This window comes from Heliconius melpomene, chromosome 15 (assembly GCF_056956725.1).
Source record: "Heliconius melpomene rosina isolate 202511_hmr_F chromosome 15, ASM5695672v1, whole genome shotgun sequence".
Classification (NCBI taxonomy): Eukaryota; Metazoa; Arthropoda; class Insecta; order Lepidoptera; family Nymphalidae; genus Heliconius; species Heliconius melpomene.
The window spans coordinates 11918199-11931305 of NC_140403.1; the positions used below are offsets into that span (position 1 = coordinate 11918199).

General features: G+C 37.1%; 1 protein-coding gene and 1 pseudogene across 1 annotated transcript; one reads left to right on the forward strand and one right to left on the reverse strand.

Annotated features, from left to right (window-relative positions):
• Positions 1-913: 913 nt before the first annotated feature.
• Esp (Epidermal stripes and patches) lies at positions 914-7103 on the forward strand. The gene is made up of 8 exons (XM_085198071.1): positions 914-1055; positions 1802-1884; positions 2737-2839; positions 3031-3553; positions 3688-3868; positions 4494-4823; positions 5029-5169; positions 5580-7103. Exons 2-8 carry the CDS (start codon positions 1803-1805, stop codon positions 6095-6097), a joined length of 1878 nt encoding a protein of 625 aa, XP_085054197.1. The 5' UTR covers positions 914-1055; position 1802; the 3' UTR covers positions 6098-7103.
• A 3376-nt stretch (positions 7104-10479) lies between these two features.
• Positions 10480-11718, reverse strand: LOC146531725 (uncharacterized; annotated as a pseudogene).
• Between the last annotated feature and the right edge of the window lie 1389 nt (positions 11719-13107).

The window sequence follows — 13107 nt, forward strand, 5'->3', positions numbered from 1 at the left end:
GACTCAAGAGTAGGTACCTGTAATGAAAGCTAACTGCTAACAAAACCACTCGCCATGTATAAATAATGTATGTAAAACTTTCAATTACTGACTGCGTAAGTAAGTCAGTCAAGGCACAGCAGGAGCTACTGGACTTCCAAGGTTTAAATATCGCATGCAGGTTCCTTGGGAGCGCGAGCGTCGAGTTGTCCATTTATACCTGCTCTATAATATTGTAATTTTATTGTATTGTAATTTCAACCTATAATAGTAATATTGTTTCACATTATGATGAGATGTAGATTGTCAACGGTGGAATGAATAATAATTAAAGGAGATGAGATGAAAGATGGACCTTGAGGAATTGCAAAAGAGATAATTAGAAAGAAGAAACACATTAATAACTTTTACTGGAATAATTTATTGAAATGATTTTTCAATGGTGAGTAAACGTTCAGCTAGCCTCGGGGAAGTCGTGAGCTTTGAGAGTAGCCTGGCGGAGCACTCGGTATATTACGATGTTGATATCACATTGTAAAGGCCGAACGTATCAATTTATGCGCATTTAATTTGAATAAAATAAATGTGCTAATTTTGTATGTTCACATTCTCATTTGGTATGTGACAGCAAACCACTGAAAATCAGGACATCCTGGAATGGTAATGATGGAATGATAAATAAAAAACACTAAACACATAAACTATATATATACAGATATTTTTTAGTTAATGTTTATTTTCACAAATGGTAGGAAAATAGGCTCAATAGCAAACTGATTAAGACTTAGGGTCTGCTGGGAGCCGGGGTCGGGGGTGCGCGGGTGTGCGGCGGCGCGGCGTGAGGGGGGGCGCGCAGCCTCCGCGGCGCATCTCCCTGCACGCGCGCTGCCGCCCCGCCAGTCGCGCTCGGTCCGCGGTCCCGTGTGCACGCCGCGCTTGCCGTTGTCTGCCGCCGCCTTCGCCGCCACCACGCCGCCGCCGCCGCCGCAGAACCCGCCGTCGCCGCGCGGCATGTGCCCCTGACCCCGGCCCTGCCGCCCTTACCGCCTGCACCACGATCCCCGCATCAAGAACAAGTGAGTATACCCCTCTGGCCCTCCCGAGTCCGGTGCGTTCACCACCAGCACATGTTCCGGAGTACGATATGTGATAACAGCTGTGTTTACGTTTGCGAAATTATGTCAATTCTCGTAATTTTAATAATTTAAATAGTGGAATTGATTAAGTAGGTACGTGTATGTCTGTCTGTGTCAGTGATAAGTGTACGAGCGACTGCGTGCTGGAGCACTGTTCCAGGACTGGACAGGTCGTCGCAGTAGTCCTTCGAAAACAACGCGCTATAGTTGTTATAAATTGAGCTTCAAGCTCAATATTGATATTTCTCTATTATTTTAATCGTTTTGTCTGTTTATGTGGTCAAAAACAATATTTTAATTAAGTTCACGACGATTCGGTAACTTTGCAAAACAATTCCGTATAAATCTTGCGAATACCCGCTTTAGACCGGACGTACGGCCAATAATATGCAAATCTAATTTTATTTTATATAATCTTCTAACAATTTACTTATTTATTCGAAATGCGTATAAGAAACTTCTCGTCTTAAATAATTCTATGTATTTTTATGCAGAACATCGTACACAGCTGGTGTCGTCCGATTGGTCCACCGCTTTAATTATTTTAGTCAATTGTTCAAAGCCAACTCGATGGTGCTTTATAAATTGAGATCGGTGGTTCTGGACACACTCGTAAATGAGAGCGCCCCTGAGGGCGCGTCGAGGGTTGTTCCCGGTTGTGTATTCATGATATATGTTAATTGCAGAATGATTCCAAGACGCAAGCACAACGCCTCGTCGGGCTCGCTGCCGCCGCCGGACGACAAGCACGCCAGCAACGACTACATACGTAAGTGACACACATCTACAATTACCTTCTGTACGTATTGACGGCTGAAGCTTGGCCTACAAGTTCCATATCCTATCTCCCATAGGTGGGCACTAACGCCCAATGTTAATAACCAATCCTAATCCAAAAGTTGCTACCATAGATTGAAATAGACAGAGATGGAGGTAGGCATGCAGGTTAGTGATTGGATAGATATGTCGGACAGTACGAGATAGACGTTAACTGGAGATAGGAGATACATTATTAATATTGGGCGTAAGAGATCTCCCGAAATATATACAAAAACTAGAAAATATGATATTTGACGTATTATGTTCTAGGAAAACGAAGTTACGAGCTTCAATTAGTTCTATTCTATAATTTTGTAATGGTACAGTTAGTTAAGTAGCAGGTAGTTTCTTTGTATGAGAATGTAGCCGTGCCATAAAAACAGTATGATTTGATTAAATTCAGAATAGCTAGTACTGCGCAATTGTTTTGTAATATAAATAAACGATACACAATGAGTCGGTGCATTCAAGTCAAGTGAGCTATGAAATTGATTTGAGGTCGTTACGTATAATTAGTGTAAGTGTAGTAACAGAGTGTGCAGTTAGTCTCAGCTGTCCCGCGCGGCCCTGCACGGCCCTGGACTTGACCGGCGCGCGGTCTGCTCCGCGACTGCAGAGCGTAGACCTCTCGCATTGAGGTAGATCGATCGCTTTATTATACCTATAAGGAACAAGCCACGAATCACGATCGAGTCTCTTTACTATTGTTACCTACTAATACCTAATAACATAAGTGCATATAACATATTTATAACAATTCTTAACTTTGTGATGTCAAATTCATACTTTATTTCATTTTTAGTATCTGACAGCGGTTCCCGAGATGGTTGGAAATCAGCGCTCAAGAGGCGCTTCAACAGGAAGACACTTCACAAGCGAATACCCATCACCTCCTGGTTGCCACAGTGAGTATTAGTTATGCATTCACGATAGCTTAACGTTCGTTGTGCCTCGTATATAGCAGTTATTCGACTTACCAACCTGTCGCGTGTACAGTTGCATGGCATCTGCAATATTGAACAACAAATATTTTTAACATTAAGTAACTAATGTTATGATTGAAAAAAACTTTTACATATTTTCTCGACATCAACAGGTACAACGCAGAAAAAGCAATTGGCGACGTAATAGCTGGTGTCACGGTCGGTTTGACGGTGATACCGCAATCGCTGGCGTACTCCAACATCGCGGGGCTGCCCCCGCAGTACGGGCTGTACGGTTCCTTCATGGGCTGCTTCGTGTACATCGTGCTGGGGGGCTGCCGCGCCGTGCCCGCCGGACCCACCGCCATCGCGTCCTTGCTGACGTGGCAAGTCGCAGGCGGGGTCATCGAAAAGGCTATATTGCTCAACTTTCTAACTGGCCTGGTGGAGCTGTTGATGGGAATCCTAGGTCTTGGGTTCCTCATAAACTTTGTATCGGGACCTGTGTCGTCAGGATTCACGTCGGCCGTGGCTCTGATGATAGCGACGTCTCAAGTGAAGGACCTGTTCGCCATACAAGTAACCGGGACCACGTTCCTACAACAATGGATATCTGTGTTCCGAAACATTCACAACGCCTCCCTCTGGGACCCCGTGCTCGGCTTCATCTGCATTGCACTTCTATTGTCGATGAGGGTGCGTTTATAAGTGACTACCGACTATTTTTACACATTCCTACGGCACTTCAAAATAATTTATAAAAATTTAAACAGTTTTTAATTGAAAAAAAGTTACATTTCATATATTAATTTAATTTCTTTTTGTTATAGAAAATTGGAATGGTTAAATTTGGAACTAAAAACGAAGACGGTCCAAGTACGCGGCAGAAAGTTTTAACTAAGTGCTTGTGGATGCTGGGCACCTGTCGTAACGCGATAGTGGTGATACTCAGCGGAGCACTTGGGTGCTGGTTCGTGACCACGCACGGCACCTCTCCGGTACGGCTTATGGGTAAGTATTTACAAGAAACTACGTATTACATTAATAATTTTTTTTGTTGGCTCGCGCTGTGTATCACAGTAGACACAAGGAACCTGAGAACTTAGTGTTAAGATAATTGTTTCCCATTAAGATACTAGCGTTCCCCACTTTCTGCTGAAATCTGGAGGCATTGCGCGTTGAGCCTATGCTAAATGCTTCGCCGTGCTATGCCTTGTTACCAGAAGGAGGAAATGAAAGTATTAAATATTTCCATGTCCTTGAGTGGGAATCGAACCCCCAACCTGTAGCGTTTATATACTTGTGCATACTTGTGCTCCTGAACCACGTAAACGTACCTCAAACATCGAAATTCTACATAATATATTTAATATTATTAATTAATGAACTACAATTGATAACTATTTTTATGTTTTACGCTTTCTCTAGCCGCAAACGTACATGGTGGTTAGTATAAAACTAGGAACGACTAGACTAGACTACACTCATCGTAGCCTTAGAGTTAGACTCTCACCCTGCACGCGCCAGTACTCACTTCATCGTCAATAGATTTTTCATATTGAATAGAATGAAATGTTCGTTTCATATGTATGTTTAATGTAAACCGTTATGTAACAATGTGAACGTGGCACTCCAGGGGCGATACCGTCGGGCGTGCCGATGCCGCAGCTGCCGCCCTTCAGCTACGAGCGCGCGGGCAACAGCACGGCGGACTTCCTGGACATGGTGTCGGAGCTGGGCTCGGGGCTGCTGGTGATCCCGCTGATCGTGCTGTTGGAGGACATAGCCATCTGCAAGGCCTTCTCCGATGGCCGCACCATCGACGCCACGCAGGAGATGATCGCGCTCGGCGTCGCCAACGTCGCCAACTCCTTCATGCAGGCCTACCCTGGCGGGGGCTCCCTGGCGCGCTCTGTCGTGTCCAACGGATCCGGAGTCAAGACTACTTTTAATGGAATCTATACAGGTCAGTTCAAACTATTTTTAAAATTTTGAAAATGTTTATTAGTATTTCACATTTAGGAAAGAAAAATACCTATTACAAACATAGAACGAGGCAACTATTAAAATATTGATGTGTTAATCATTCTAAAAATATTTTTAATATACTTGTAACTTGTATGTTTTTATAAATAAAAGGCTTTGAAAATTAAATGAAACGTGTTTTTCAGGTGTGATGGTGATTTTGGCGCTCCAGTTCTTCACGCAGTACTTCGAGTACATCCCAAAGGCGGCGCTCGCGGCCGTCATCATGTCTGCGATACTGTTCATGGTCGAATATGACGTCATCAAACCAATGTGGCGAGCGAAGAGTTAGTACACATTTTATTAGTACCACTTAAAATAAATAAAAGCTTCACGCTGTATCCCGCACAACGCGGGGTAGGCAGAGGGAACCTAGTGTTAAAACATTCCCCACAACTTCATTCCCCGCTTTCTGCCGATTTCACGCAATGCCCCCAGCATTGCGTGTTAAATGGCAGAACTCAACGCCGCGCTTTGACACCAGACTCGACGCGGATAATTCAACGGGGCTTGGGAACGAGAGTGTCCTAATACTAAGTTCCCTCTGCCTGCCCTACTTTATGCGGAATACAGCGTGAAGGTTTAAATTTTATGTTATAATTCAGTTAAATTAGTTTTAATTGCTATCATTGTCGGAAATAGTAATAAAATATATATATATATATATATTTTAAAACACTGTTTATGTTTTTTACAGAATTGGACTTAATTCCGGGCATCGGTACCTTTGTGTTGTGCTTGACACTTCCTATTGAATTAGGAATCCTGACGGGAGTCGTAGTCAACATAATATTCATCCTTTACCACGCCGCCCGGCCCAAGTTCTCGGTGGAGATGCTGAAGACGGAGCAGGGCGTGGAGTACCTGATGATCACACCGGACCGCTGCCTCATGTTCCCCTCGGTGGATTACGTCCGCCGCCTGGTCACCAAGTGCGCCGCCAGCAGCTCCGTGCCCGTGGTCATTGAGTGCACGCACATCTACAGCGCCGACTATACCGCCGCCAAGAGCATTGAGCAGCTCACCGCCGACTTCCACGCGCGCCTGCAGCCACTGTACTTCTACAACGTGAAGCCCTCCGTGTGTTCCATCTTCGAGGCCGTGACCAAGCCCGAGCACTTCGTGGTGTTCTACGAAGACGACGAGCTGGACCGCCTACTGGCCGCCGACGAGCGGCTGGCGCCGCGCAAGGCGCCGCCCCCGCTGCACGCCTGACGCACCTGTGATGGGGCGAAGGCCCGCACTCCTCAGTATTAGGACGCCGTGATCGAGAGAAGCTTTAGTCGACTATTGTCTGCTTATGTTTCGCATAGATTTATTTTTATATAAACTATATTAGTTTCAAAGCGGACCCCATGAGTCCCTTCGTATCGTTGTGATCGTAGAGTATAAAGATTAGTATTTATGGTCCATCGGACCGCAACCAACTATAATGTTCTATCGTTAAGGGTTAATTCATGCAGGCGCAGAGTTGAAGCGCATCGAAGCGTCAATCTAAAACAGTAAATTCAACCTTATCTCCACAACATATTGCATATATTTCTTCTAAGATAAAAAAACACGCGCGAATTCGCACGAATTCAGGGAAATCCGTGCGTCTGCGCGCGAGCGTCTTTTTTAGGTGCGCGCGCACCCAAGCGGCTATTACACGAACCAACGCGTCGCCCCTCGTCAGTCGTCAGTCGGATCAACTGATGACCATCACTAATGCCTCGAAAAGCGCGGAAATGCGCGCGAATTCACGCGAATACGCGCGCATTCCTGCAACTTCGCTTTGATTGTGAGAAATTTGACGCTTCGATGCGCTTCGACTCTGCGCTAGTATGAATTAACCCTAAATGAGTTGTTGAAACTGAAAATATGTAACGTGACTAATGTGAGAGTAACGCGAAGTGATAGCTGTAGAGTCTTAAAAGGTCATTTTATTTATTTTTAGATAAACGAGTACAAGTTAGATTGTAAATAGAGAGCTAAGGTAAAGGAGAGAGAGAGAGAGGGTGTGAGGGTGAGAGCGTGTGACTGAGACTGTTCCTTGTGATTCACGACTACGGTACCTATTCAATTTATTTTTATGAAATATTGAATAAATAAATGAACACTATTTTAAACGAAAACTATATAAAATGATTAATTGTAAAATATGAATATGGTGCGTTAAAAATTACTAATGTTTCCCAGTTCCAAGAACAAAATAATTATACTCTTAAAGAGTTTTAATAAACATTTGTTTTATTTCACCCTTTATGTCGTTTTGACTCACATTTAATGAGTAATAAAAATATTTTGGTATTATCGAAAAAAAAATTATCGAAATTACAGTTTTTTTAAGCAAAACCTTTTTTAATTATGATTTTTTTTTTCTAAATAAAACCTGGCATTAAAATTATTGCTATATGCACAAACTTTAATAATAAATAATTATAGAAAATAATATTTTAATTACTTTAAATTTGACGAAATTAAAAAGTAATAAAGGAAATTATTTATTGATACTTATATACCTATTAAATAATAATTTAAAATCCGTTATTGTTAGAGTCAATGCCAACATGGATATTTTTTAAAGAAGGTTTTTAGTTTTCGTTCGTTGTGTTTACTAGTTATTTCTTTTCTTAAACGTTTAAAAAAACCGATATATTATTTTATGTTTTATAGATGTATGTATATTTATTTAGTGAATTAATAAACTTAAGAACATTTATGGCTAAAGGCACTTCGAACGCTTGATTGAATTTATAACTCAGGAAAAAATTATGAAAACTAATTGGTTTAACAAGTAACACAAAGGCATTAAAACAATTGTGACCGTTGATTTTGCGGGATTATTCAAACGACACACTTCTACTTAGTAATTCCTTTATTATTTCTTTTTTTTTTTTTTTTTTTTTTTCTGTTTATTGGTCCACAAAACAAAACACAAAACAAAATACATTGACATAAAGAAAAAAAAATCATAAACATAGTAATTACACGTGATTGCATTTTTCTAGATGTAGACACAGCATGCATTTTAGTAAACAAAAAAATAGCCTAACTTATGGTAACAGTGAAAAAGAAAAAAAAATTTTAAATCTTAACAATTTTAAAACGTAAATACAAAGACTAATTTGACCATTTTAATAATAATTACAACTAAAATTATATTAATTATATTAATTTTAAAATCTAAACAATTTCTTTTAACATACGACGTAGAGAGGATATAGACATATGATTAAAAATGTCTAACTTAAAGCATATAGCATTATATGAAGCAGTTATGCGATGCAGGGGTGAGTGGCTTAAAACATTGGTTCTAGTGAGAGGAAGGCAAAATGTTTTTCTATTTCGTAAACGACTGTTAGACCGTGGTACACAGAAATTTAAGCGATACAAGAGGTCGGATGAATCAATGATTCCATTAATTAACTTATAGAGTAGAATGATATCAAGTACCTTCCTACGTGTAGAGAGGGGTGAAATTTTATAATACTCTAACCGTTTTACATAGGAATTCAACTCATGGCATTTATTATCTGAGTAAGATATGTGATATAAGAACCTTTTTTGAACATTTTCCAATCTATTAATATGAATTTGATAGCTAGGACTCCACACCACACTACAATACTCTAGGATATTTCGCACAAACGTATTAAACAAAAGAATAGTTATGTGTGGTTGCTTAAATAATTTTAATTGTCTATTGATAAAACCTGATAATTTGGAAGCTTTCCTTATTATATTTTCGAAATGTGCTCTGAAACTTAACGAGCCATCAAATGTGACACCCAGATCCCGAATGCTTGTCACTTCTTGTAAAGGTAAATTATCAATAAAATATGTAACGTTTTCAACATCAACTTTACGAGAAAAATTTAAAAAGAAACATTTACTGGTATTGAGATGCATTTCATTCAAATTACACCAATTACTAATTATGTTTATGTCTGCTTGTAAAATGTGCTTATCAGATTCGTGATTAATAATTCGATAAATTTTTAAATCATCTGCGAAAAATTTAAAACTTGATTTAATATCTTTAGATAGGTCGTTTATAAATATCAAAAATAACAATGGACCAAGGTGTGACCCTTGGGGAACCCCAGAAGTTACTTTACATTGTTCTGATTTAAATCCACGGATATATACCAATTGCGAACGGTTATTTAAGTATGACTCAATCCATCTTAACAAACTGCCATGTATACCCATATGTTCAATTTTTTTTAGTAATAAGTCATGTTTTACCATATCGAACGCTTTTCTAAAATCAGTGTATATAGCATGAACCTCTTTTTGATTATCTAAACCTTCCGCGATATCAGACACATATGAAACTAAGTTAGATGTTGTAGATCTACCAGGTAGGAAACCATGCTGGTTACAGTTTATGTATCTACGTATATGAAATAAAATATTTTTGTTGACAATTGCTTCTAATATTTTACCACAGTTTGATAACAGTGAAATAGGACGATAATTAGTCACATCGCAGGCATCTTGGCCCTTATGAATAGGTGTTATATAAGCCTCTTTCCATTTAAATGGAAATATACCAGATTCTAATGACTTATTGTATATTTTAGCCAAGGGCTTATGTAGATAGAGTGCACATTTTTTTAAAAATAAAGGAGACAAACCATCAGGGCCAGGAGACTTATATACCTTAATTGATTGGAGTTGTTTCAAAACATCTACTTCATCTACAATCATTTTGCCAAATGATAGCTTATTATCCATTGTAGTATAAGATGTTCCTACTACGGATGTGGAAGTGCTTTGGTTTAGGTTATAAACACTCTGAAAATATTTTGAAAAAAGATTACAAATTTTTTGTCCTCCAACCGCTTTTTCGTTATTTAGGTTCATCTCATTAGGAATCGAAGTACAATTATTCTTTTTTTCTTTGAAAATTTTCCAAAAATACAATGGATCTCGTCGCAGATGAGTAGGAGCATTAATTTTAAAATTACCATAACATTCCTTTAATAATAGTTCACAACGATCTTTTAAGATAATATAACTTAAATTATCCATACAGTTTTCATACATTTTATACTTTCTATGATATTTGGCTTTTTCTTTGAGTGCTTTTATAAGTGACAAAGAAAACCAACTAGGGAAATTCTCATTTTGTGGCTTTCTAAGAGGGGTAAATTTATCGATAATGGGCATTAAAGTTGAATAGAACTTCTCAACCATATCGTCAACATGCAAATCTCCTTCCCAAATAGAAGTCCAATTAATTGATTCCAACACAGAGTTCAGAGACTCATAATCACATTTTGTAAAATTATATGACAGTATTTTATTGTATTTAAGACTGCGACCTGACGACGAATGATAAGAGATTTCTAAAGGAGGATGATGAATTTCTGATGGTATTAAAGTTACTGAAGCATGATTTATAGTAATGTAAGCGGGATCAGTGGAGAAGACTAAATCGAGCATTTTACCATTTCCATTCGAAACATTATTACATTGGTAAAGGTTATTATAAAAGATATTGTCCAAAAAGTTATTTACTATATGGTTTTCTGATGTTAAGGGAGACAAAAAACACTTACTTTTATTATACTCCCACAGTAAATCACTCAAATTAAAATCACCTATTAACATTGTGGATGAATTTCTATTAAGCTCTTTCAGCACACATGAAAGATTTCGTAAAAAAGTGTCAACGTAACAATCGTTCAATGGTGGTGGGATATAGATTACGTATATATTAACAATATTATTCTTACCTAATCTTAAAGTAATCCAGAGGTCTTCACACGAAGACTCTCTGTTAATATTGCGAATTACTTCAAACTTTTTTAATATAGCTATCATTACGCCACCGCCATCTTTTTTATGAGAACAAAACAAAGAAGAGGATCTATCCCGTCTAAATATATTATATCTGCGATCAATTAGCTCATGATCAAATACAGTTTCATTAAGCCAAGTCTCAGTCATAACTATAACATCATAATTATTAGCTAGTACATTTAGATAAAAGCTATTTACTTTCGTGCGTAAACCTCTCACGTTTTGATAATATATATTTAACTTGAATTTTATAAATATTTATTCTCCATTGAGAGCATACCTGAATTAAAACAACAATTACAATGTCCCTAGAAAAGTTTTGTCCTTAACTAACTTAGCCTCCGATTTATTATTTTTTCGTACGAAAATTTTGCCTCCCCTTATCCATATGAATTCATAGTTCTTTTCTTTAGCAAGTATTCTAGTAGCAGCGTGTAACTGCTTATTCGCAGGTGATAGATGTTCCATTGCATAAATGGGTTACTCAGTCGCGAAACCGAGGTGTGAAGAATTAAGTTTTGAATTTTTATTTTTATAGTTATACAGTTTGATAGCACCCAGAAAATTATCACGAACTCTAGGACTTAACATTTTTATAACTATGCTTCGAGGTCTCTTGCTGGTAGAATTAAATTTAGCAACCCTGTTAAAGCCCGATACGTCATTATCTGATAGCTTGAACGATACTGTGTTAGCTAATTGATGCTCAATAGATTTTCAGATTTGTTCTCAGGCACACAGTGTAGTTCAATATTAGAATCACGTGCTCTTTGCTCCATTTCAGCTAAATGGGCAGAAACATCACCCAGTTGGGTTTTTAAGGATGAGTTTTCTGCTGTTAGTTTAGAGATAAGCTTTGAGTTTTCTAAATTCTTTTTCAAGTGGTCTTCATAACCTTCTGATAAAAAGTTTACAGACTTGATAATCTCGTCCAGTTCTACACGCATTTGAGAGAACTTCAAGCCAAGGTCCTTGATGTCCTTTTGCATATTACTTAGGGACGAATCAAATTTATTCAAGCAGGCTTGTTGCTCTGTGAATTTTTAACTTTCAAATTTTTAAATTTCAACAGAGTTTCCCCTTATTTCTTCTTACTTCTTAAGTTACCAGGTCATATTTATACCATTTACTTTACATATAATAATATCAATTTGACCAATCTTTCTACGAATAGACATTAAATATTAGTTGTTATGATTACATTTATATTTATGCATTTACCCTTGATTATAGTTAAATGACATAGTCTCTTTTATAATTAAATTAAAGTAAAACGATTAATGCTACGGAAATAAGCTTTTAGCGCTTAACATGGAAATATAAGATTTAGTGAAAGATTAATTACAAAAGCTTATTATTATATCATAAATTAATATTCAAATAATTACTGTAGTATTAAAAGATTATGTAATCATATTAAATTGATTATTCTAATAATATGAAAGACCGGAAATTAAATACTACAGAGAACGGAAACCGCTCAACAAAATATAGATTATTAATTAGAAATATAAATTATCAATTATAAGTAAAGATTAATCATTGTATAATCAGTCAAGTATTATTCATCTATGAGTAGGCAAAGATCTTAATTGTTCAGCCAAGTCGACGAACCCAAGGTTGATAACAGTATGCAACGTGCATAGATATCATGTAAAGATCACTGAAACGAAATTGTGCGTAACTCTCTAGGTAGTCTGTGGTTTTTTTTCTAATATTCTATAACCTATCTCAATAGAGACAATATCCAGAGACTAAAGAGTTCTACAGATGTCACCACTCGCCACTTGTTTGACATTTATTCGACGCAGTGACGTATGACGTATGACGTACGACGTAGGGTCGTAGGTAAATAAAAGACCAACAGTATGAGGCTTTATTTCTACAAATTGTACAATGTTTATGCTTTAAAAATACTATTACATTTTAAAACAAAATAAATTCAAAGTATTTTTTACTATAGTTTGATGAATCTGACTGTTTCTTATTAAGTTAATAAAACAAAGATTTTTAAAAAAGTACATCATCTGTATAGTATTCAAAATTATTAAAGGAATTATCTAATAATATTATTATTTAATATAGCATTTCAAAATAAAGTAAATTTTTAAATCGACCAAATGTTGAATAATCTTCATATTATTCTTTCTATTACCTTCTTATTATTGTAACAATGATTCCCAGGATGAAGCCTAAATAATAGGAAAAAAAGAATTATTTAATATATTTTAAAACTTGTCATTTCCTATTTTAGATTTTTTTATAATAATATAAACATTCTACACTAAACAATATAAACCTATTTTCATATAGCTATACATATTTTAGCCATAATGATGAGAAGGCAGGCATTCTTGATAATTACATCAATAAGATTCTAATGGACTAACTTCAATGTAAAATAAATATTTTTGATAGTTTATGAATAACAG